Genomic DNA, 26,658 nt, shown 5'->3' with positions numbered 1-26,658 from the left:
AATGAAGTTCAAGCTGTATTATATGGCCTGTATAGAATCAGCTGCGTCAAAAGGCTTGGTGACTGGATTGGCAGCCGGTTTCCGCGGATACCAAAGCCACTCGCTTCAAAATAAGATATACGTACATCAAAAGAGAGATGTTGGGGAAATCAAGCAGAGGACCCAGTAGCCTGTCATGCGCAGGCTCCATATCCATGGGGTTTGGGCCCAAGTGAACAACAATCCCCTGCACGAAGTCCAGAAGGTATTGTCGAAGGCTTTGGTGACCGGAATCACTGGGGGTCCTTCCACGCAGCCCTATATCCCATAATATCAAGACAGAAAATCCCACAATACCTGCTTTGAACTGGGTTATCTGTGTCCACACTCAGATAATATGCGATTTTCTGTCTTGATAACCTACACCAACCCAGGGCCCTTCCACACAGCCCTTTATCTCAGAAATAAAGGGCTGTGTGGAAGGGCCCTGGGTTGTTGTAGGTTTTTCGGGCTATATGGCCATGTTCTAGAAGCATTCTCTCCTGACGTTTCTCCTGCATCTATGGCAGGCATCCTCAGAGGTTGTGAGGTCTGTTGGAAACTAGGCAAGTTGGGTTTATATATCTGTGGAAAGTCAAGGGTGGGAGAAAGAACTCATGTCTGCTTCCTCTCGGGCAGCAACCAGCCAGGCTTTCAGTGCTAATCAAGCCGAGAGGGGACATTATAGCTACCTTTCAATATTTGAATGGATGTCAATCACATTGAGGAAGAGGCAAACTTGTTTTCCACTGCTCTGGAGACTAGGACACAATGGAGCAATTGGTTCAAGTTGCAGCATCCACACTTGCCTCAAACAGACAAGAGTTCTTTCTCCCACCCAGGACATAATTCCACAGATCTATAAATCCTATTTTCCTAGTCTCCAACAGACCTCACAACCTCTGAGGATGCCTGCCATAGATGTAGGCGAAACGTCAGGAGATAATACTTCTAGAAGATGACCATATAGCCCGAAAAACCTACAACAACCCAGTCCAGAAGGTTCCTGACAAGCTGGAGAAAAGGGAATGGGGCAGAGCTCCAGATGCCAGATTTGGGGGCGCCTGTCTCCATCCCTTTAGCGCAGTGGTTCTCAACCTGGGGTCCCCAGCTGTTTTTGACCTACAACTCCCAGAAATCCCAGCCAGTTTACCAGCTGTTAGGATTTCTTGGAGTTGAAGGCCAGAAACATCTGGGGACCCCAAAAGAGGGCAAGGCGCTGGACCGGCCAGGTAGAAGTTGGCGGCGTTGGAAAAGATCCTCAGCTCGCCTCCTTTCCAGCCTCCTCCATCCACTCCTGTTCTCTGGCTGCGTAGTTTCCCGAACTCTGGCTCCACTGGGGTGGTTTTCCATCCCCAGAAACGGCTTTTTCTTCGTTGGAAGCCAAGGCGCAAAACTGGCCCCGCAAAATGCCCAAACGACTCCTCCTTTGCGTTCCAGCCTAGATCGAGGAGGAGAAAGAGGGAGAGGAGGCCAGGAAGGAGTCCAAGGGTCCAAAGGGGAGGGAAAAGGAGAGGCAGCGGCTTCAAAACCGTTAGGTTTCTTCTTTCCCCGCTCCGTCCCCGTTACGCGCCGTCCCTCCCCTTTACGGTTTCTTTTTCCCCCATCTCTTCCTGTCCAAACATTTTTAAATTTCCGCGCCTTCCCCAACAGTCTGGTTTGTTGTTTACTGCCTTTCCTCTGGTTTGGTCCTTTGGCTCAATCCGAAGCCCCTCCAAGATCAAGAGAGAGAGAGAGAGAGAAACCCCTCAAGGACGCGCCCTCGCCCACCGGGATGCTGCTGCTGCTCCTTCCTCTTCCTCTTCTTCCTCCAGAAAGACCCCGATCGCCCACGAAACTTCCCCCAGGCTCAGTCAAGGATGCCGGAAACGCTCCTAAGGAGAAATCCTCCATCCCTTCGCCGTTTTCCTTCCTGGAAGAAGATGCCAAGGCGGCGACGAGGAATGCGCCCTGGCGCGCTGCTGGCAGACTCTTGCCTTCCTTCCTGGAAAAGCCTCCCTTCGCCAAAGGGCCAAAGCCAGCTTGAGCATCAGGCCTCCAGGTATGCCCCTCGCTGGGTTATTCCCTCTCCTTCCTCCCTTGGCTTCTTCTGTGTTGAAACTGTCCTGTCTCCCTTCATTTCCCTCCATTCAACCCAAACAGCTGTCTGTGGAAACTAGAGATGCATCTACACCAGGCATGGGCAAACTTGGGCTCTCCAGATATTTTGGACTTCAACTCCCACCATTCCTAACAGCCTCAGGCCCCTTCCTTTTCCCCGCTTAAGCGGCAGAGGGGGAAAAGGAAAGGGCCTGAGGCTGTTAGGAATGGTGGGAGTTGAAGTCCAAAACACCTGGAGGGCCCAAGTTTGCCATACCTAGTACTCTGTCCAATCCATGCAGTTAGATGCTTCTTTCACTGGGTATGTTTACCTTGGTGAAAAGAAAGCCAAGAGGGGACATTATAGGGGACATTATAGAAAGGACGTCAATCACATTGAGGAAGGGGCAAACTTGTTTTCCACTGCTCACAATGGAGCAATGGGTTCAAGTTGCAGGAAATGAGGTTCCACCTAAACATTAGGAAGAACTTCCTGACTCTAAGAGCTGTCTGGCAGAGGAATATGCTGCCCCAAAGTTGGCGGGGTCTCCTTCTCTGAAGGTTTTGAAGCAGAGGCTGGATGGCCACCTGTGGGGAGTGCTTTGGTTGTTTTTTTCCAGCATGACAGGAGGTCAGATCGGCCCTTGGGGTAGCTTCCAACTCTATGGGCCCTTCCATACAGTCCTATATCCTAGAACAGGGGTCCTCAAACTTTTTAAACAGAGCGCCACATCACAGTCCCTCAAACTGTTGGAGGGCCAGATTATAATTTGAAAAAAATAATGAATGAATTCCTATGCACACGGCACATATCTTATTTGTAGTGCAAAAACCATTTAAAATACAATAATTAAAATGAAGAACAATTTTAACAAATATAAACTTATTAGTATTTCAGTGGAAAGTGTGGGCCTGCCTTTGGGTGATAGAGGATTATTGTTGTTGTGTGCTTTCAAGTCATTTCAGACATAGGTTGACCCTGAACAAGGGCTGGGTAAATGGCCTTAGTTTGAGGACCCCTGTCCTAGATTTTGCAAGCTTTTCAGCCTCCTCTGCCAAAGAGTGCTGGGGTCTCACCAAAGTACAGCTCCAGTAAATCCATAACATTGAGACATGGCAGTTCAAGCAGTATCAAACTGCATTCATTCAACAGTGTAGACGCACCCAAGGTAAACTCCACAGAATCAGGTTTTGGTCTGGAATCTTGGTTTTCTCCTAAATGGGGATGTGGCCTCTCACTTCAAATTGTTGGAAACAATGGGTTGTCTTTCCAGTCCTCTCCCCAAAATGTCATGTCAGTATTCTGATTTTAGGCCCTTTCCACACAGCTGAGTAAAACCCCACAAGATCTGCTTTGAACTGGGATATATGGCAATGTGGACTCAGATATTCCAGTTCAAAGTAGATATTGTGGGTTATTCTGCCTTGATATTCTGGGTTATATGGCTGTGTGGAAGGGTCCCCAGAAGATTAATGAGGTTTTAAAATGAACAAGGGGCCTTTCTACACAGCTATATAACCCAGAATATCAAAGCAGAACATCCCACAATATCTGTTTTGAACTTTATTAACTGAGTCCAGTTCAAAGCAGATATTGTGAGATCTCCTGCCTTGATATTCTGGGTTATATGGCTGTGGAAGGGCCCTGCGATTAGCTTAAAAACTAACCTTCTTTTCAAAATAGCTAGAAAGGATATTCTAAGGTTTGACAAGTTTGAGTGGAATAGATAAACTTGTTTAGGTGCCTGATTTGGGGCATCTCATAACTACCCCAAAGTTTTATTTGTGCATCATCTTTGAAAGTCAAGGGATAATGTCAACAAGCAGAAAATGGCCTCAGGCAGAAGTTCCTATCCCTTTATGGTTTTGAGCCTGGAAAGAGACCAATGTCAGAAGGTTACTCCTAACAAAACCCTCTGAAATGTAAGCTATGCTTTATCTTAATTAAAAGTTCTAATCCCCCTTTCAAGCATTAACTAGTAACTATTGCAAAACTTTTCTCTCTGAGGAAAATAATCAAAGCTGTAAAGAATACCAGGGAAGAAGGACGATCCACTTCAACCTATTTTTCCTCTCGTATTTATTTGTTTCTGTTAATCAGCCATTTTAAAATTTAGAGGCAGTTTGAAAGCTCAATTTTGGAATTCTACTTATAATTAACTTGTGTCCAAGGAAATGATAAACTTTTTTATAAACATTTTTGCTGGCTTCTCTAGCACAACAAAATATTGTTGTTCTCTTTAATATAATATGGACATAATATAATATGGACAATAAAGGCAGACACCGAATATATAATTACTTTGAGGGGTGGAGAAATCAACTTTCTGTTTAAAATTAACAGTTTGCAATCCGTAATTATCTTCACTATAACTAATTACTCAGTTGCTTTATTTATAGCGAACAGTTTCCCCAAGAGATTAAAACATAGGAGTCCAGTCTGAATTTGAGAGGGCTAACTTACATTAACTATGTTTACATTTTTTTCTGCCCTAATTAACTGATATCTAAAGAGTTTTGCAGATGAAAACGATGCCGTTAAGATAATAAAACAAGCAGCTGTTTAGGAAGCCCTTTTTGAAGTTTAGACAATCATACAATATAATGTATTACAAATTGTCTAGCCCCAATTTCCAAAAATCAAAACAGATGCAGTTAATAGATATTGGTGTTATCAGCAACTTTTGAGAATGGTCCACATTAAAATGTTGCATTGTTAACAACACATGTCATTCAAAAATATTGGCCGTTGTCAGTATAATTGCCACTGTTGCTGTAAATACTTTCTCTTTTGAATTTCCATACGCCCTTTGCTGTGTAATTGAGCACCAAAGCATCTTTATTTTATATGTACCAAAATTCTGGATAGTATTTCTTATATATAAGCTCATGCAATAATAAAGCTATTTGTCTGTAAGGTACACAGGGATTTTTGGAGTTTTTGCTGCAGCAAAGTGACAATGCGACCCTTTTGGACGCCATTTTACTAGAGCATTTTAGTAAGAACTACCATTTCAGGCCTTGTAGTATAGTACTTGCTTCCAATTCTAAATGACATAAATATGGCATTTAGGCCCAGATGACGTCCTTGCCAAGGACATTTTCTTTGGCACATGTGTTAATACAAAAGCGATGCAGCATCATTTGGTATGATTACAACTTTAACCTACAATTATAATGGAAAGTGCAACTTGGTAATATATTCAAGTAAACTGTTACAGTATTTCTATTTTTGGATGCTGCTGTACCAGGATGATTTCTAAGTTTCCAGTGGAAGAATTAAAGCAGAATGATCAAGCTATTGCTTAAAATTCCCCTAATTAATCAATTATATTTTTTTGATTCCTCCGTTCTTATTATTCCAGTCTACTGACAACAACCAATTAAATTAAATTAAATTAAAGTATAAAATTAATTAAAATAAAGTATAAGACACATAAGAGATTCAGATTCCTAGAATCTTTTGGTGTATGCATATGGCATCTGAAGCCTGAAGTTATTTCGTAGTACTGTCAGTAAAAATGGATAAAGATGAACAGTGTTTGAGTGATATGAATATTCTAATTTTGGATGCAGTTTTAAGCATTTATGTTTCAAAAGTAATTCTCCTTAAAATAAATGGGGCCTGCCTCCAATTAATTGGGCATAGGGACAGGATATTGAAAGAATAAATAAATTAGAAGGCAGGCAATTAGATCTATTAATTTACTTTAATTTATGTTTCTTAGAGGCAAAAAGGAGAAAGCTTTAATTTTAATGTGCACATAGAAGGAAAAATAGAAGTACTGTTTCTGTTACTGTATATGTACAGTACAGGTTGAGCATCCTCCCTCTAAATATTCCAAAATTCAAAATTGTTTACAAGCAACCAAAACAGTGACCCCCTTGCTTTATGATGGTTTAATGTACATAAGCTTTGTTTCATGCATAATATTATTTGAAATGTATATGTGAAACATATATGATTTCCATTTAGGCTTGGCTCCCTATTCCATATGTGTGTATATGCAAATGCAAATATAGTTATTCCAAATTATGAAAAACTCTGGAACTCGACTTCTGATTCTGAAATTAGATCAGCCCCTTCCCTCCTGACCTTCAGGAAGAAAGTGAAGACATGGTTGTGGGACCAAGCATTTGCACAATGATTCCCAGTGCAACAATGATCTCTCAGTGCAATAATAAATAATACAAGTGACATCCGGAATGCCTCCTGGAATATGCTTTTAGATTGTGTAATTTTAAGTAATTGTTTTAAGTTGATACATTTTAATTGTGTGATTTTAAAGTATATTTTGTTTTATTTTTATATACTAATTTTTGTGCCTTTGTTGTAAGCAGCCCTAAGTCCCCTTCGGGGTGAGAAGGGTGGGATATATATGTGGTAAATAATAAATAATAATAAAAAATTCCAAGAATTTCAGAAAAAGGATACTCAACTTATATATCCATCCCAGTTTGAAAAGTCATTTTTTTAAATTGCATGAAAATTCATTCCATTGGCTAGAACGTACACAACTTTGCAGTGCTGCATTATATTACTATACAATGTTTAGTTGTTTCTGCTATCCCACAAAATGGATTGTTGTGATATGAGCTTTAAGTACTGGAGCCCATTTAATGGGATAGTTATAGTTTTGTCCTCCTACACACATACCTGTCACACAAATGTGATCCATAGATTGGTAGTTGTTCTAATGCATGTTATTTATGAACCAGCATGGTGTAGTGGTTTGGGTGTAGGATCAGGACTCTGGAGACCACATTCAGTTCCCAACTCAGCCATGAGAGTATTACCTTGGGCAAGTAATAGTCTCAGTGTTGGCAAATCCCTTCTGAACAAATCTTGCTGAGAAAAAACTGCAATAGGGTCGACATAAATTAAAATGACTTGAAGGCACATACAGCAACGTGTTATTTATAATGTGATAAAATGTCTATACCTTAGTTCTGAATGCATATGGACATATATGTGCAAGAGTGTGATTTCAGAATTACTGGGTGCAGTTTCATTGTGTAGTGAGCAGAAGAGTCACAGCAACATTCAAAGGCCTGCTCTTTGATACATGCAACATCCTATGCCAAAAGGTTTATTTTAAGAGCATTTCTATCTCACAATAAGCTTAAGGAAATAGTGTTCATGTGCACCTTGCCTATCTTGATAGTTGGCATCCCTACCTACACGATAGGCCAGCAGATCAACTGGATGTCTACTTAAATATTTTGCCTTAATCAATATATTATAGTATGCACAGGAAAATCTGATATAGAATGGCATGCATTCCCATGCATATCTTCATGCAACATCATATTAATTTTCAGTGCCTGCATGTATTTTTCTTTATATAGTACTATTATTTATTTATTTACTTACTGTATTTATATACCGCCTTTCTCACCCCTGGGGGTACTCAAGGCGGTTCACAACATACTAATGGCAAAATTTCAGTGTCAAGATAAAGTACACAAAGAAATCATAATAACTAATTACTACATATAACTACGAACTTAAAATCAATTAAAAACCATTAAACATAAGACATACATAAATTCAAACATACTAGTTCATATTCAAGGCCTTTTTGCTGCTACAAATTTGGATCAGTGGCCAAATCCTTTTCCAGCACTGATCTTTTGAATGGCTCTGTAGTTCCCCCTCCACTCCCTTTCTCATCTATAAGTTCACTCGACAAACAGTACCATTGCAAAGAAAGATAAAATTAGGGCCTAAACCCAAAGGGAAAATAGGGCCTAAACCATCTACCCTGTCATTGCAATGTGAAGCCCTCATAATGTTGCCCCTATTTTCAGGTTGCGATCAGAAAAAAGGGGCTTTTAAAATCATGGTGCCACTTTTAGGACGCATTTCTGAGGAAGGCTTGCCTGGCACCTATGTTATATTTCTAAGTGCCAGCTTAAGACTGCTTTATCCTCACAGGGATCTGAGTCATTTAAAAGTAGCTCTTTGTTTATTTATTATGTTGTTTTTGCTACTTTTGTGGTTTTGTTACTGTTGTTGCTAATTGTTGTGAGAATACTTGTGAACTGAGGTCTTGTAGGGCATGCATGTCATAAAAAGGTAAGGAGAAATAAATGATCAACATGTCGATATTTATGAATGATTAATTTATAATCTGCGGTGTTACAGAAGAATTATACAAAAGATAGGAATGATGTTTCTAAGCAGGTATTTTCTTTTTGTTACAATGTTTTCGTCCTAAAAAGTATGATGAGTGTGCCATTTAGGCTTGAAATACAACCCAAATGAAACCCTGAGCACTTCTGTGTTAGGGGAAAACAGTTGAGCCAATATAGAACAACTTTCTGAAACAACTCTTGTGTTTGCCAAATGGGGGGAAAAGGAGTTTGCAGGGTTTACAGAAATCAGATGAAAACCTTACATAGAGCCTTAAAGCTGAAATTTGACTGCCTTCTGCCTCTATAATATAAGCATTTATTGCTGTCTTCTTTTGTTGATGTACCTCTTTGCAAATAAAAGTAATTTTCAAACACTTGCCCTTTCTCTGACGGAAACTACTCTCCAAAGCCTGTCGAGTAGGTCTCAGCATTCAAGAAAGAGGAAGCAAACTCATGTTGTTGTATTTTCAAGTAAGTGGGGATTTTTGTTCTAATCTTCTTCACATTACTGCTCAGATGGGGAAGCATAACTGCTGCATTAACATTTACACATGCACAGTTGGTCTCTATTATTTTTAAACAGGAAGTTTCTTATATTCTTTTTTAATTATGGCCTTCGCAGACTTTTGTCATCACCGAGATTATTTTTATTTCCACAATGATAGACTGCAAAACTGTGATGGCATTATTTAACTGAGCATCAGAGAAGATTATATAATCAGTCAATATCTTTAATATTTCTACTGTTCAAAATTATATCCCTAGCATCATTCAGGATTAAATGATGTAGTTTAAATTAAATTTCTTTAAAACAGTAGGTCCCAACCATTTTTTTTTACCAGGGACCACTTTGACCAGGAACTACTTTGACCTGGGACCACTCTATAACATCAGTACTAAAAGGGTTATGAATCAGTTTTTGGTCAATTTTAGATTCTGTTTGGTTATTTGGAGTGCGGATTCAGAAAATTGCATTGGATAGACCACATCAGCTCTAGTTTCTGATACAAAACATATGCCATCCAGTAGTTGCCATCTGCTCGCCCACAGACAATATTTAATAAGCCTCGGCACTATAAGAGGGTTTCATGAGACCAGTTGCTATAGTTGCAATGGTGTAGTATTGGTGAAGCCGCAGACCATATTTTAGTTCTTATAGACCACTGATGGTCCATGGACCACAGGTTGGAAACACTACTTTAAAGAGTATTTCTATTAAAAGGTTCCTGTAAGAATAAGCAACATCCAACAGTGCATCTACACTGTAAAATTAATGCAGTTTGACAACACTTTTAACTGTCATGCCTCACTGCTATGGAATCGTGCAAGCTGTACTGTAGATTAACAAGGTCTTGACCTTTCTCTGCCAAAAAGTGCTGCCACCTCACCAAACTACAACTTCTAGGATTCCCTAGCAACAACCCATGGCTGTTCTAGTGACATGAAACTGCATTGATTCTACAATGTAAATGCACCCTTAGCTATCAGTCCATGCCTTTTATGATTGTTTACATTGTTGAGTGTGACTTCTTAACCAGGCAGTTTCTGAACCGCAAAGTACATTGGATAAAGCTATACTAGGAAGACAAGCAGTTCTGTGCTCCACCATTAAACCTGTTGAATTCAGCTGGACTCCCAGCATATTCTAACTGGTGCAGTGGGTTAAACTACTGAGCTGCTGAACTAGCTGACTGAAAGGTTGGTGGTTTGAATCCAGGGAGTGGGATCAGCTCCTGCTGTTAGGGCCAGCTTCTGCCAACCTAGCAGTTCGAAAACATGCAAATGTGAATAGATCAATAGGTACCGCTTCTGCGGGAAGATAACAGCTCTCCATGCAGTCATGCTGGCCACATGACCTTGGAGGTGTCTATGGACAATGCCAGCTTGTTGGCTCTTTGGCTTAGAAATAGAGATGAACATCACCGCCCCCGCCCCCCCAGTCGAACAATACTAGACTTAATGTCAAGAGAAATGTCGGGGAAACCTTTACCTTTAAGGTATATAAAAATCTCCAGCTTTTTTGGATAACCATAAAATTGACACTTAATGTATTCATGCATTTTTTGACCAGGCAACCTGAAAAAAAAATTCTCTTCATGTAATTTTTAGATGCCATATTACATGAAGGGTAAACCATAGCTTTGAGCTTTCTATGTGCTTTGTAAGCATTGATGCTCCATGGCTCAATGTCTTCCCACTGATGTCAGTTTGCTCAAGATCATAACTTGCGCATCACCTGATAAAGGCGCCTACTTTTAAGGGTCAGACTTTGAATATATATTTTAGGAACAGCCCAACCAAAGCAACAAGAGTACTGAAAGAGTGTGCTGCTGCTACTCCACCACCATGAAGAGAATATTCTAAAATTAAGGAAGGAAAAGAAATCATGATGAACATAAAGACCTGGTCCCCAACTTGGACCAGATCATGCGTTATAGTGCCTGTCTGGAAGGGCCCTGAGAGCCTTCTGCTTTAAACTGGATTATATGAGTCTGCACTGTCAGATAATCTGGGATCAGATCCTGGGATACAGGGCCTGTCTGGAAGGGCCCTCAGAAACCCTTCTTTTGATTACAAGGTTTTCTTACGTAGGACTTATAAGAAGAATAGCTTAAAAGAATGGAACAAGAGCTATAATAAGTTACATTCAGTAAGGAGAAAGCTCTGTCTTATCCAATATTTATCCCATACCTGCTTCAAATAGCAGTGAAGATGATGTCACTCTCAAAATCTGACAAAGGGCTAATAGTATATGCAGTAAAAACAATGAGTCAACAGTTTCTATGCCCTTGAGGTCAAACTTTCCACAGATTGAAAGTGGCCTATTCTTTTTACACACAGGATTTGCAGTTATTAGCTATTGCATCAGACAGAAATGTGCAGTGTCAAGATAACAGAGCAACAAAACATTTTTTGTTCAGAGTCAGAGCAAAGAAAATATCTCTGAATATTTACTGTGACAGAAGGGTCCAAATACTTTCGAAAGCAAATTCTTAAGCATGGGTTTCTTGAAACGCTTGGTAAACTTGTCCTTCAAAAAAGCACTGGATATAAGAGTTGCAATATGATGAGTTGCAATGCTGAGCACATTCAACCCCGTTGAAAGAAGAGTGCAGTTGCTTAATACATTCTTTCTTAACGTCCCATCTCTGGGTGGGAATCCCCAGAAACATTAAATTAGTGCTCCAAATAGCATGAGGCAAGAAGTTGATGTTATTGTTTTGTAAATGTAATAACATTTTATGGATCTGAAAATTAAACAGAGATTCTTTTACCCACTCGCCTCTAAGTCTTGCCTCTTGAACTCAAGTGGGCTTAGCTTGTATAGATAGGTTTATGCTACTAATATGAAAGGGAGCTTTGGGTAATTTGTCATACCACAAACATTTATTTCCAATGGTAATAAAATCTGCTGGGCAAATGTTTTTGCCTTCTACATTAGGCAAGTCTGAGGACTGCCTAAACCTTCAGCACCATTGTACTCTACTTTTCATATAACTGTAATGGAAAACAGAACAAATCCTGGTAAGGCTGTGGGGAAGAGAGATGTGGCATGAATCAAGGTTCTTTCAATTTAAAATATAGATGTGGTAGATATCGAATCACAGAGATGGAAGTAACCACATATATTTCTTAAAAATAAATGGTCTATATTTCAAACAGATCCAGCATCTTTTCTTCTCAATGCTATCTAATATTTGGAGGTTTAGCCATTTTTGTAGGATGCTTGTAAAGAATTTGTTCTATATTATAACTACTGATCAAGTCTGCCTAACCCTCATCTTTTGGTAGGATCTCCAGCACTTTATTCCTAGCCCCCGGCCTTACAGTTTATGTTGCACTAGCCCTGTCCTGCCCTCCCAAATCTGCACATGCCCACTTTTCTTGGTCATTGGTTGCTTGCTGTTTGGTTATGTTTCATTATATATAGATTTTATTGGTTTTATTGTTTTAATATATTTGATTGTTATATGTTTCTAATTGTGTGTTTTTTTTTAAAAAAAAGTTTATATTGGGCTTGGTCCCCATGTAAGCTGCCCCGAGTCCCTTTGGGGAGATGGAGGCGGGATATAAGAATAAAGTTGTTGTTGTTATTATTATTATTATTATTATTATTATTATTTGAAAATTGAACTGGCACATTATAACTCTATCAATCACATATTGGAAGGCAAATTGTCCACCAAATTACATGTAGATTCAGTTTCCATTATTGCCTCTTGGCCTATGGAGAGGCATCATTTAGCTGGATCACAGTTGAAGCTTCAGCCTGATGGAAGTGTAACTCATTCAAGATATTCAGCTATTTCACTCCCGTCTCATGCTTCACTGGGCCAATAATGGCATTCTAACACTATGTTTTAAAACCACTGTAATAACGGAGGAGGAGGAGACAAAGAAGAAGAAGAGGAGGGGGTACAAAGAAGAAGAAGAAGAAGAAGAAGAAGAAGAAGAAGAAGAAGCAGAAGAAGAAGAAGAAGCAGAAGAAGAGGAGGAGGAGGAGGAGTCTTGGCGTATTCATTAGAGATCTGTCTAGCACAAGTCGGGGCTGTTTTCATCTGCCAAGTGACCAAATTTCCTAGTCCAAGGGAAGTCAAAGGTTTTACCAGCTTAGATTGGTCAGAAAGATCTACTGGGTATTTGTGTGCAACAAAGTTCACAAACATTTCACTTGAACCATGACACCAGTTCGACTAGGACCCCCAAAGTTAGGCAATCTCTTTTTCCTGAACCTTGAATTGCTATGTCTATGAAGCAGTTCACAGGAATTATTTGAAAAGATCTCTTCCCATAAAAGCTACAGGAGTTGCTTGAGAAGAAACACAGTAAAGAATCAGGCTTTTATTTAGCTGCCAACCATGGTTTCAGGTGCCTAACTTGAGGCACGCAGGTGTTAATGTTTGCATTACGGCTAAAAAGGGAAGAAAAACAACCATAAGAGGTTCTTTGGCACACAATCTGAAAAGGCATGTATATGGAATTAAAGTTTAGCTCACACATACAGAAGCACAGCAGAGTGTGAGACTATTTCAAGCAGCACCATACTCTTTCCTGAAGTACTTTGTCATCAGAGGACTTTAACATAAACTCAGGTTACCAGTAAGCTCACAGTGCAAAGTGCATTTCAGCATTATAAACCTATCATACATATGAAGTTATGTTCATTGGTCTTTTTAAGAGCTTTCTGTTTTGCAATTTAAAATATTTGATCCATCTATTCATCTGTTCTTTGATTATTATCACTATTTCCAGAATTACATTAGATTCACAACTTTTATACTGTTGGATATCCAGTTATAAAATCCATCTGAATTTCTTTTAAAATCACAATTTCTTCTAAAACCAGCTGTAATCTGGACAAATGTTTCTTGACCATAATATGCCAATGATGCTTGGGGGGGGGGGGGGGGATAGTAAGAAGTATAGTAAAAATCTATCTTTGGTGTTAGTTGTTTACTTATATTCTATTTTACAAGAGGAATATATGGAAGGAAAAATCCTGATCTGAGTCTTGGTAGAAACCAAATTTCAAGTTCTTTAACTGCTGCTACTAAATAATATTAATGAGAACAAAGAAGTAAATTTATAATATAACAATATTTTATTATGGTCCAAAGACCCTTATTGCACGGTAGGTGAACAAGGTATGGAAGTTAATGAGATTAACAACATCTGGTTGATTAAACACACACATGGGTAAAATTTACAACAGTTAAAAACTGCTTAAAATGCATGTTGGCTAAAAATATAGGTAAAAGACTAAAAGAAATGCCAGCGTGTTTCTGCCTGTGTCTAAAATTGGAAATTGTCTAATACTAGCTGCCTTGGGAAGAAACTTGGCAACCACCAAGGTCACATGGGAAAGGTCGTCACCAGTAGAAACTTCACATAAATTTCACTGGATTAGCTAGTAAGTTTCTTAGTAGGGAGTTGATTATGTGTGCTCGGGCCTGTTCATAGAAACTGCATGACAGTTGAATGTCATAGATGCATTCTACTTCCTGTTTGTTACATGGGTAGGTTCTTTCATTATCTGGGGTACCTGCAAATCTACCACACAGCAGTTCAGATGAGAGCACATTGCTTTGGAAAATAGGCAATGGTATTTGGCCACAGTTAAGTTCTTTAGATGGCCAGCTGTGTGGAAAGGCCCAACATAATGTATGGACAGGGCACTAGGGGAGCAAGATACATAAGAATGAGAGCACAGCTCACAAAAGGCAGTGTCCCACAGAATTTATAATATATAATTCAGGCCAGTATTTACTGATAACACAAGTATCTAAAATATCAGCACAAGTCAGAATTAATGCCACTCTTTCAAATTCAGATATTTGTTACAGAACCTTTAATAAATTACTGTAGAAAGTGAAACCTCAACTGAAATGAATGGAGTTTCTACTCATATACCACTGTGAAGATATAGACCATACTGCTTTTTAAAAGAAATGGAAAAAGAAACAAATCAAACAAACATATGTATGAATCATTTTTGTCACTTGTTTTGAGTGGAATAATACCAATAATGTCAGTAATGGTAAAAGTCATATTGAAAGACAGCTCTTCCCAGTGTTGAAAACTCAGGGCCTCGATTGAGGGTATCAGCTCCATAACATATTTTCATGGAATCTCTGACTGGTTTAAGGGGAATTATGTGGCAGCCTGAAACAGATTTTATTTGTGGGATTAAAGCTCAAGACCGGTGTTTCTCAAACTGTGCTCCTCCAGGTGTTTTGAACTTCAGTTCTCTGAAATCCCACCCAGCTTACCAGCTGTTAGGAATTGTGGGAGATGAAGTCCAAAACATCTGGAGGAGCACAGTTTGAGAAACACTGCTCTAGAGTATCTCCCACAGGGGACGACACTAAAACACTTAATTATTGACTTTGGAATTGCTGGTAAAATCTTATATGATCTGCCATATAACAAAGAAGTGTCTGATTTTGTTAATAGATTTACCTGTGAATATGTAGATGGTTAAAGATTATTATTTTAGTTAGCGTAATGTTGTCTTCTTGTCCTCTATTTAATATAATACTTCCCTGTCACCTTTCTGTCACAATTAACTTGGATCATAAACATTAACTAATAACCACGAAGGCACTTGAGAAGTTCCTTAGATTAATCACAGGAAAATACAGTACAGTTTTAAAATGTTTGGCATTTTGAAGAGGCTTGTTTAGCATGTAGTAACCTCTTTGTTATGTGATTTCAGCTCTGCAAGAATCGTGGGTTTCGAGACCCAGTGTGTGAAGATCCCAAAGGACCTAATAAGAGCCAGACAGGATGAAGGTAAAGAACAGAGACATTTATTCAACTTGGCCAAAACAGATGTCAGCAGAATTTGTGCTCCAAAAACTGGAAAAAGCACAATTTCAAACATACAGATTTATTTATAGCATTTTGACTGTAATTCAAAACAAAGGGCTTTTGCTGCACCAGCCACTGATTGGTCCAGATTGGCGCCAGCTAGGATCCACTCATTGATAGGAGCAGGAATATTGTTCGTCATTGCTGTTGATTGGTTTGCAAATGTGGCACGAAATTTAATAAACTGTCATTGCTTGATTTGAAGTCTAGCGGCTGCTTCTTCATCCAACCATGGAAGGGGTGGGGGAGGAAAGGAATGCAGCTGGGCTGGAGTTAATGGGATTGATAGCTCTGTCCTTGCTCGTCCAGAACAGATTGATGAGCTTTGACTGGCCATCCAGTGGATGTTGGCACAGCCGCAATGAAGACCCCAGGGAGGTGGTCTGATCTAGTGATTGGGATGAGGAAATGTTCCCAGGGATAGAGTCAAATAAAATCTGGAAAAGCCCTTTGGCTCTTCTTAAATCCATTATGTATGTCTTGGGGCATTGTGAAGAGATTTGTCTTTCCTTAAGTGAAATGTTGGGATATTCCTTGAGGTGTGCATGTGGTGCTTGTGTAACTTTGGCAAGTCCACCAGGAAGTCTCCTGAAACTGGGGAAAAGTTTATCGCAGACTCCATTGCTGAGTACCTATGGAGTTGTAGGTTTTAGGGCATGTTTCAGTGTTATGGTTTTCAACAACAACTTTAATGTCAAGTGCAGCACATATTTTGCCATAATCAGTCCTTGCTGTTGAGAGACAGTTCACATTTTTTATATTTTGCATTATTCTGGGCCACATGGCCATAGCCTCTGATATCTATACACATAATAAAAGTGAAAATATGTATGTGTGGGGGCTGGAGTGTCCACTTACACAGACAAGCTCCTGCCTCCACAAGCATCTATAACTCTCACTAAACAGGAGACACCAATGGCCCTCCCTCCAATGACATTGCAGGTTATAGTGAGCGCCCTGCCAATGTCCTCCACAAACACTATGCTGCCCACCACTCAAGTAAAGGCTTTCATACGGAGACAATTCCATTCTATATTTTTGTTTTTCCTCCACCACAGATATCTTAGTGTTTCTTACTTTCTCAATTGGTGTGGAATTTGCCTGACCCAGCCCACTGTCTCTCCCATAACTCATTCCTACACTTTTCTATGACACACAGCAAACAGAGGAATTTATCAGCAACTGAAAATACTAGAGAGGTTTGGGGAGAATTCACCATGAATTATAGGAGTTTTAAGTACTGGGATGTATAGTTCACTTGCAATCTAAGAGCACACTGAACTCCACCAATTATTGTCCCGGAACTAACTTGGCACACATAACCCCCATGACCACCAAAAAATACCGGAGGTCTTTGGGGAAAATTCACCTGGACCAAACTTGGCAGACATACCTGATATGCTGACATTGGATTACTGGTGGGTTTTGAGGAGAACTTATTTTTCTTTCAGGGAGTTTAGTTCAACCACAACCAGAGAAACTATGACCTCCATTGATGATGAACCTGGACCAAACTTGGCACACAGAACCCCCATGACTAACTCAACCTACTGGAGGGTTTTGAGGGGACTGACTCACAATAGCGGGAGTTGTAGTTTACCCTCCAGTCAGAGAGCACATGGAACCTCTGCAATGATGCACCTAGAGCAGTGGTTCTCAACCTGGGGTCACCAGATGTTTTTGGCTTTCAACTCCCTGAAATCTTAACATCTGGTAAAATGGCTGGGATTTCTGGGAGTTGTTGGCCAAAAACATCTGGGGACCCCAGGTTGAGAACCACTGATCTAGAGCAAACTTGCCCAACATAACATACTTTAAGTACTGACAGAGTTTTTCGGGGTTAACCTGGCATGATGCGAGTTGTATTTACCTAATCCACAAACTTAGGCATTATGTACAATTAAAAAATGACTTTTTCAAATAACCTGGGCAACACCGGGTATCCAAGCTTGTATGTGTGTGTGCAATCTTAAATAAGGGTTGCTAATAATAATATGCAAATATTCCCATATGCTCACCTTCTTTTAAAATTTAACATTAAAATTCGGCCCAGAAAACAACTTCCCTTCAACCATTTCCACCACCACTAACTCTTACCTCAAACCGCTCAGCAAAATAATGTCAGTTGGAGGTCATGTACATGCTAAAAGCTCCAGATTTTCAGTACAAGGCATGGTTTTTGAATCAGATTAAAGCCCAAAAAACTGCATTGGAAGCAAAATCCTCAACAACATCATGTCATGATCACAGCACCTACAAGGTGAGTACAATTACTTTAGTCCACGAAGACAAGCTGTAAGAGATCTATATGGCAGAAATACCTTACTATCATGCATAAATATTGGCACAAACCACGTTGTATGTCACATCTAAACACAATCCACAGAATCAGTGGAATTCCCTTAAGAACTGACTAACCATTCCACGATGGAGGCAGCGTGTCAAGCAATTTGAATTTGGCCTTTATGCAGATATATCTATATTCTTTAATCCTTGGGCTACATTAAGCATGTTTAAAAACACCGTGGAGCAAAGTTTATCAACCAGGGTTTCCCAGAACCCAAGACATCTACAAGGGGTTTCTAGAAGTCCCACAAGAGATCAAAAATGGGATGGAAAACCCCTTTTTAAAAAACTATAGATGTAATTTCTTTTATGCAAGGATAACTGAGACCTGAAAACTATTTCAAGGTTTCCATCAGTGTAAAAAGGTTGAGAAAGACTGCTCTAGTGGGCAGCAAAGCGAAGACTGTATAGAATATGCCCTTTCCCCTTCCTTGTAGTATTATAAAACGTATTTCTACTTGGACTGAGACACCAATATAGTTGCTTATTAAACCACTAATGTTGAACAAGCTAGAAGAACGTCAGGGTTTCACACAGCCTGCATGGATTGTATAATCTCAAGAGCAAAATTGCGTTCTCTTTGGCAACTGTTTCAGATGAAGAAAACTACCCTTGGGATTCAGGGACAAAAATAATAAACACCAACGATTTCTAGAGCCATATGGCAGCTGCTTTATATTCCCCGTGAGCAAAAAAATAACTGGGTTATCTGACATGCAAAGTGTGATTATATACTGTCTTTTATTTTACAAATAGAAAACTAAGCATATTTTTGAAAAACAGCATGGGAATACAGTGATTGGTAGGTTAAGTAAAGGTAAAGGTTTTACCCTGACTTTAAGTCCAATCGTATCCTACTCTGGGGGTTGGTGCTTGTCTCCATTTCTAAGCTGAAGAGCAAGCATTATCCGTAGACACCTCCAAGGTCATGTGGCCGGCATGACTGCATGAAGCACCGTTACCTTCCCACTGGAGCGATACCTATTGATGTACTCACATTTGCATGTTTTTGAACTGCTAGGTTGGCAAAAGCTGGGACTAACAGTGGGAGCTCACACCACTCTCCGGATTCGAACCTGTGACATTTCAGTAAGTAAGTTCAAGACCTCAGCAGTTTAACCCACTATGCCACCAGGAGCATCCAATTTGTAGGTTATTACATGGAAACTGAAAGTCTAACTGAAATGGAGAGTATTTCAGGTGGTTAAACATTTTCCACTGGAAAGGAAAAAATAGATACTTTGCCCAGTTATACCTGCCCTTTGCATTCAATCCTTAATGACACAGGTGAAGATACAATAGCATTTGAGAAGCAATACAATTGGAGCTCATTAATTTATCACGAGGTAGGAATTGTGTGGCTCTTCATTGCAGAGGTAGAGAAACTTATTAATGTAGTTTGGTTTGCAAGATATTTCACAACTTCTGTAAGATTCAGCAAGCCAAAGATGGCTCTAACTTGAAAAATTGAGGTGCTGGAGAAACAAAGAGTACATATGTACTGTAGGAAAAAAAGCATTTTGATAGCACTTGAACTTCCATGACTCAATTCCATGCAATCCTGAGAGTTGTAGTTTGCTGAGAAACCAGGACTTTGGCAGAAAAGAGAAAAGACCTTGCAAAACTAGAACTTCCATGATTCCATTGCAGTGAGCCATGAGAATTATAGTGGTGGCACACTGCATTGATTCTACAGTGCAGGTGTATCTATATTTTGTTATATTTTGTAACAACTGCTGTCAGTTAAACATCTGCTTTGAAATACTGCTACGATTACTGCTCTTTCTAATGAATACCCTACCAATCTATTACAACAGTAATATTCAGGAAGGCAGAGAAGAAAATAAAAAATCAGAAAATATACATAAAAAGTAAAACATTAAACCAGGGAAAGTACTTCAAGTGTAAATATCTCATGCAGGAGAGCAGTATACTATGACCTCTTCAGGTCTTAGGTCAAAAGGTTACCAGAAGTTAACTAACTTACACAAAGTCAAGAAAGCAGGGGCCAAGTGGAATTCTTGTGAAAGAGTCGTTCAGCATCTAGGAAAAGGCACCATAAGGACCATCTCCTTTGTTCCAGCCAACATTGTCTCTGCCAACATGGAGATGCCAAAAAAAAGCTTATTCAGCTGCTTAACTGGGTGGACTTACTTGTGTATGAGTAGGGATTTTCAAGTGACAGAATTAAATCTCTTAGGCCCCTTCCATACAGCTGTATACAATCCACATTGAACTGGATTATATGGCAGTGTGAACTCAGATAACCCAGTTCAAAGTAGATATTGTTGTTTATCTGCCTTGACATTCTGGGTTATATAGCTGTGTGGAATTTATTTATTTATTTATTTATTTGGGGTTCTTTTACCCCACGCTTCTCACCCTGAAGGGGACTCAGGGCGGCTTACACAAGCAAAGGCACAATTTGATGCCTGCATCATAAAACAATCATACACAAAATTACAACAATACACAGTTAACAGCAATTTATGCATTATAACCATAAAATCAATAAAATCAATAAAACCAAATACAAACCCAATTTCTCCTCTTACATGGTCAGCGTTCGCTACTCATAGATCTATTTTTACGTTCCACTTCATCAATCCTGCTGGTCTAACTCGCCTGGTTGTCTGATTTAATTGCCGGAGTGCCCAAAGGCCTGGTCCCATAACCAAGTCTTCACCCTTCTCCTAAAGGCGAGGAGGGATGATGATGCCCTGATTTCCCCCGGGAGTGAGTTCCACAGGTGAGGGGCCACCACTGAGAAAGCCCTGCTCCTCGTCCCCACCAGCCTCACTTGTGACAGTGGTGGGGTAGATAGCAGGGCCTCCCCAGATGATCTCAGACTCCGAGGTGGGACGTAGAGGGAGATACGTTCGGACAGATACACTGGACCGGAACTGTACAGGGTTTTGTAGGTCAAAACCAGCACCTTGAATTGTGCTCGGAACTGAATCGGCAGCCAGTGGAGCTGGTACAGCGGGGGGTGGGGGGGTGGGGGGGTGGTATGCTCCCTGTATGTCGCTCCGGTGAGCAATCTGGCTGCCGCTCGCTGGACTAGTTGAAGTTTCCGAACAGTTTTCAAGGGCAACCCCATGTAGAGAGCGTTGCAGTAGTCTATTCGGGATGTAACAAGAATAGACTAAGGAATGGCCCTTAGTACCAACTACAGTAGATCAATTGATTCAGTAGAATGTACACATTTGCCCACAGAGTCATCATTGACTCAGTGCATCTATTAGAATAATAATTAGATTGAGGGCCCTTCCACACAGCCCAATATCCCAGAATATCAAGGCAGAAAATCCCATTATCTGCTTTGAACGGAATATTTGGAAGTGTGGACTCAGATAACCCAATTCAAAGCAGATATTGTAGAATTTTCTCCCTTGATATTTAGGGACATAGGTCTGCGTGGAAGGGCCCTGAAGTAATAAGTTCTCTTGAGAGCCACCATAGGACTAGGATTCTGGACACCGGGGTTCAAATCCTTGCTCAGCTATAGAAATTCACTGGGTGATCTTGGACAAGTCACATTCTCTCAGAAATCGTAAAGAATGGTTAATACATACACAACTAAATAAAACTAACAAAATTAATTTCAACAGGGAGAAATATGTGGTCCTACATTTAGACAATAAAAATGAAATGTGCAGATATAGGATGGGTGAGACTTGGCTTGAAAGCAGTCCATCAACAGTGTGATGCAGCAGCTAAAAAGCCAATGTGATTCTGGGCTCTATCAATAGGAGTCAAGTGTCTAGATTAAGGGAAGTCATTTATTTATTTATTTATTTATTTATTTACTTCACTTGTATACCGCCATTCTCAGCCCTAAGGCGACTCATAGCGGTTTACAACAGTCAAGCACAAACAAAGCGAACAATCAATGCAAAAATTCAATGCAGTATCAACAGGTAATTAAAAACAGATTAACACAGAAACAAGTTAAGCAATTAACAATCATAGACAATCAATCAATTGGCGTCCATGGTGCCCCTCTATTATTTTTTTGGTCAAACCAACTTTTAATACTGTGTCCAGTTCCAAGCACCATATTTTAAAATAAATATAGACAAGCTGGAACGTGTCCAGAGGAGGGCGATTAAAATGATCAAAGATCTGGAGACCATGCCCTATGAAGAGAAGCTTAAAGAGATGGGTACATTTAGCCTGAAGACCTCATTTTGAATATTGTGTCCAGTTCTGAGTATCACAATTGAAGAAGGGGATTGACAAGGTAGAACATGTCCAGAGAAGGGCAACAGAAATGTTCAAAGGTTTGGAAATCAAGCCATGTGAGAAGTAGCTGAGGGAGCTGGGTATGTTTAGCTTGGAGAAAATATCTAATAAAGCATAAAATGTCTAATAAAGAGCTTGTTATTTTCTGATTTCAGTTTTTGTTATTACATTACTGAATGGCAGTGAAGCCATATCACATTAATACAGGAAACATAACCAGAAGATTGCCTATTAAGTAATTAATTGGCCACAGCAAAAGTTACAGAATTACAGTATGTAATGATTTAAATTGCATTGATGGAGAGTCTACCCACATTGATAATATAACAGGATCTTTTATCTCTCATCTGGACTGGCAAAACCTGTCCTTAGTAAAGAGTAAGCTCAAGAAAGAACAAATGAGAAACTTGGTGGTACCATCACTATACAGTGATATACAAAAACTATGTTGATTTCTTTTAAAAATAGGACCAGGTGTAATCAAGCAAGTATGATTTCTTGCAAAGGACAGAGACTGCCTATGAGTAATAAATGGCTCATGAGCCATTCAGTAATAAATATAATTCACTTTTATTTCTATACTGCTCATAGACATTATGCTAATTCAAGACAGAATACGTGAAATTATTAAGAACAGAATCCATATCTTATATATTATTATACTTGGCAACATACATGACAATGAAAATGAATTTCCATTACTGCATATGTACTAGTGGAATGTGGAATATATAAAATACAACATGTCTTTATGCATGAAGAATATGTAATGCATATGGTATATTAATTTTCATAATTTTATAACATTATTTAAAACTTTTATATGGGTTGCTAAACTCTTAGTAACTGGGATAAAGTGAAAGAACTACCAATGTAATACCATGATCTATTCTATTTCATGGTTGTTGAGATTTAAGAATTCATCTCAGAACAACATGGTAATTTGGTTTTATGCTTACATCAGTTCCCGTAAACAGATGGCACTGTGCAAAACTGCCAGGAACAACTGGATAGAACCAGGAGTTTGAAAACGGGCAACTCACTTAAGTATATGAATAGACTGTAATTTTAGAGGGAAATAAATAATCACAAAGGTACACACCTTACAGACATCAAGAATTAATTATGTCCAGGGCCTGCTCTTAAGGAACTGTGCATAGCGTATGTATAGTCAACTGCTGTCTTTGGTCTAAATCCAATTGTTAGTCCCAATGAGTGCACTCTCCAGCTCAATCATTAATCAAAATGGAGACTCTAGTCAAGAGAGCAGAAACAGCAAGACTTTGAAGGGCAGGTATGAAAGATCTAAGAAACAATCCTTGAGTGCGAAGAGACCTTTAGATACCAGAGTCGGAATAATTTCTACCATAATATTTTCTATTTCTATGTATGAATGTGAAAGCTGTACACAGTGAAGAAAACTCACAAGAAGAGAAAACTTCAGTTTAAAAGGAGGTGCTAGTATCTAGAGAACCACGGACTGCCAAAAGGATAAATGAATGGGTCCTAGAGCAAACCTGACTTGAACTCTTACTCAAAGCCAAAATTGATGCTTCATACTTCAGAAGTATGCCTCAAAAGTAACCGGTAAATTAATTTCTGGGTATATTTGACCAGCTGATTTCAAAAATGTCATCAGTTCTCTCCTATCAGCTCTAGTGTTTGAGATGGCCATCTGTCAAGTGTGCTTTGAATGCAATTTTCCTGCTTCTTGGCAAAGGGTTGGACTGGATGGCCCAAAAGGTCCTTTCCAACTCTATGATTCGATTATTCTAAATAGAGAACATGTGCCAAACACAATACGAGTATTCATCTGCTCACCCATAAAAATTATGATAATCATGTCCAAGAAACTACAGCTGATGCAGTCTATCCAATGCAATTTTCTGACTCAGTGCCTCAAATAACTCCAGGAATAGGCCTAAACACCAAGATATCAAGATTTATTTTTTCTTGGGCTGTGTTATGAGACAACTTGACTTAATGGAATATTTAATGCTCAGCAAAATGGAAGAATTGTTATGCATAGGGTCAACATAACTCAAAATCAACAATAAATGGCAGCAACCGTGATAAAGTTTTAAAATGCAATGATGCTATTCCAATATCTCTTTCCTTGGATTAGGGTGTCCCCCTTTCCTTTATGAAATGATGTTTTGGAAGGGATTTACCAAAGGGAATGAATCTGTAAAGGGAGGCACACATACACTGTTGCACACCTCTTCTGTGTGACCTGAGACCTTGGAGGATATTGACAGCAGAAAAAATGAGTCTATGTTATGGAAAGTGATATTTCATAAATGAAACAAGCCTGGCAATGGCACTGTTTACAATTTCGACTATAGCACTATACCTCTAGAGAAAAGAAAACAATTTAAACATTTGAAAGGAAGCACTGGGGAGAAATTGAAGGAAACTGCAAAGTCTAATACATGATTACTCAGAACTGACCCAGTTGACTTAACTTTGGTGGAAAATCCCTAATTCCACTGTCTACAGGATTAGAACCCTGTAGTAGTCATAAGTAAATCTCATTGTTTTTATTCACTTATCAAAGATCAGAATAAAATTATACTCTTATATCTGCTTTCAATTATATTATGTTGGTCTTAAAGGTTTTGCTATCATAAAGTTCAAGTTGCAACAGTGCTTGAAAGTTGCTTCTTGACTGCATGTGTTGTAATTTCCCCACACATATTAAACATAATAGTTGAGCAAGGATGTAGTTACAGTAGAATAAAAAAAGAATGATGAAAGAGACTCTCCCAGGGAGCTGAAAGAATTCTCTTTTCCTTCGAATAGTGCATCTACGCTGCAGAATTAATGCAGTCTGACATCACTTTAACTGCCATGACTCAATGCTATGAAATCCTGGGTGTTGTAATTTGGTGAAGTTGCAGTATTCTTTGGCAGAGAAGGCTAAAAACTTTGCAAAATTACCACTCCCATGTTTTCATAGCATTGAGCCATTGGTACTATATGGTAAATGGCTGTTAAATCTTTATTTTGTATTACATTATTTTGCAAAAATAAATAAATAAATAAAAAATCAGCAAACTCCTGCTGAGAATAAAAAAGTGAGATCAAATATATGTGCGCATTACTAACAGGAAAGAATTTAGAACTGTAGTGGTATCCTGTAGGAAGTGTATATTTCATTATGATGTATGGTGATTTACACAGAACCTCACTCCCAGTTCTGCATTCTTGTCATTGTGGTATTGTGATTACTGGTATTACATCTAAACACAGGAAATAAGTACAAGTATATTACAGACATAATGCACAATTTGTGTATTCTAAACAATCCTCTTAGATATATACATAATATCACAACTAAAATTAATAACTATGCCTTCCAACAAAGAGGATTTCTAAAAGTAATAGGAAGACAATCAAACTAAATATGGGGATTATGCTGTCTCAGTAGGAAGCATATTTCCAACTTTGGTTTCAATAATAAGTTTTATGGGGAAATGTGTGAATGTATCCCTACATTTTTGCAGGCAGTAGAGGTTATAGAATGAGGAGGAATCCAAATAGGGAAAGTATAATTAGCTATTTATATTTGCTTTACCATAATAATGTTCTCCTCCCTATTTCCCACAGGTGATTGCATAGTATTGTGCTGATGTGTGAAAGCAAAGAAATAACTGTTTGACAGTACAAGTATTTGCAGGATAGTCCTTCAAACAAAAGAGAGCAGATTTCTGGCAGTAGTTTCAGAAGATAGATCAATAGATGGAAAGAGAGCACCCGCGGTTCTAAGATGCAGCCCATTTTCCCATATAAACATCTCTAAAATGTCAATATGGGGGGGGGGGGGAGTGTTTCTTAGAATTGAGGAAATATATTACTTCCAGAATGACTATGAGGTTGCTTGCATGTGCTACCCTGAGCCTCTTTACCTGCATTGAGGAGTTGCTGCCTAGCCATTTATCTAGAAGATCCAACTCCTTGTTGGCAGTAATATGTAACTATATGGTAGTATTCTGAAATTTAGACCTTTATGCTCTGATAATATTGGTGAACCCTATATTATCAAGCTCATAAGAGATTGGATATTTAGCAAGATCATTTATACTGGTAGCTTCTTTCTGAGTATTCTGATAATTTTTCTGGGGATGGTAGTGGCTAGCTGCTTGTAACATGACTTGATTAGACTGATGTTCAGCTATACCAGTTTTTCTCAACCTGGGGTCAGGACTCCTGGGGAGGGTCACTAGGAGGTCGCCAAAGACCATCAGAAAACACTATATTTTTTGTAGGTCATGTGGGTTCTATGTGGGAAATTTTTGGCCTAATTTTATCATTGGTGGGGTTCAGAATGCTCTTTGATTGTAGGTGAACTATAAATCCCAGCAACTACAACTCCCAAATGTCAAGGTCTGTTTTTCCCCAAACTCCACCAGTGTTCACATTTGGGCATATTGAGTATCCATGCCAAGTTTGGTTCAGATC

The 26,658-nt window shown here is 39.2% G+C and overlaps 1 protein-coding gene across 2 annotated transcripts in view; it reads left to right on the top strand.

Moving 5' to 3' along the window:
• The first annotated feature begins 1,271 nt into the window (after window positions 1–1,271).
• The window catches only part of LOC132773908 (uncharacterized), a 56,648-nt gene continuing 31,261 nt past the window's right edge, over window positions 1,272–26,658 (top strand). Inside the window, exons 1-3 of one of the 2 annotated variants that reach the window (XM_067467887.1) lie at window positions 1,272–2,059; window positions 15,452–15,528; window positions 18,974–19,041. In XM_067467887.1, coding sequence (XP_067323988.1) covers window positions 1,878–2,059; window positions 15,452–15,528; window positions 18,974–19,041 — 327 coding nt within the window. In that variant the 5' untranslated portion in view covers window positions 1,272–1,877. The remainder of the gene's footprint in view (window positions 2,060–15,451; window positions 15,529–18,973; window positions 19,042–26,658) is intronic. The other variant, XM_067467886.1, reaches the window with a different exon arrangement.

Source organism: Anolis sagrei, chromosome 4, assembly GCF_037176765.1.
Source record: "Anolis sagrei isolate rAnoSag1 chromosome 4, rAnoSag1.mat, whole genome shotgun sequence".
Classification (NCBI taxonomy): domain Eukaryota; kingdom Metazoa; phylum Chordata; class Lepidosauria; order Squamata; family Dactyloidae; genus Anolis; species Anolis sagrei.
Note: the sequence above shows the minus strand (reverse complement) of the source record. Positions and strands in the feature narration are given on the sequence as shown.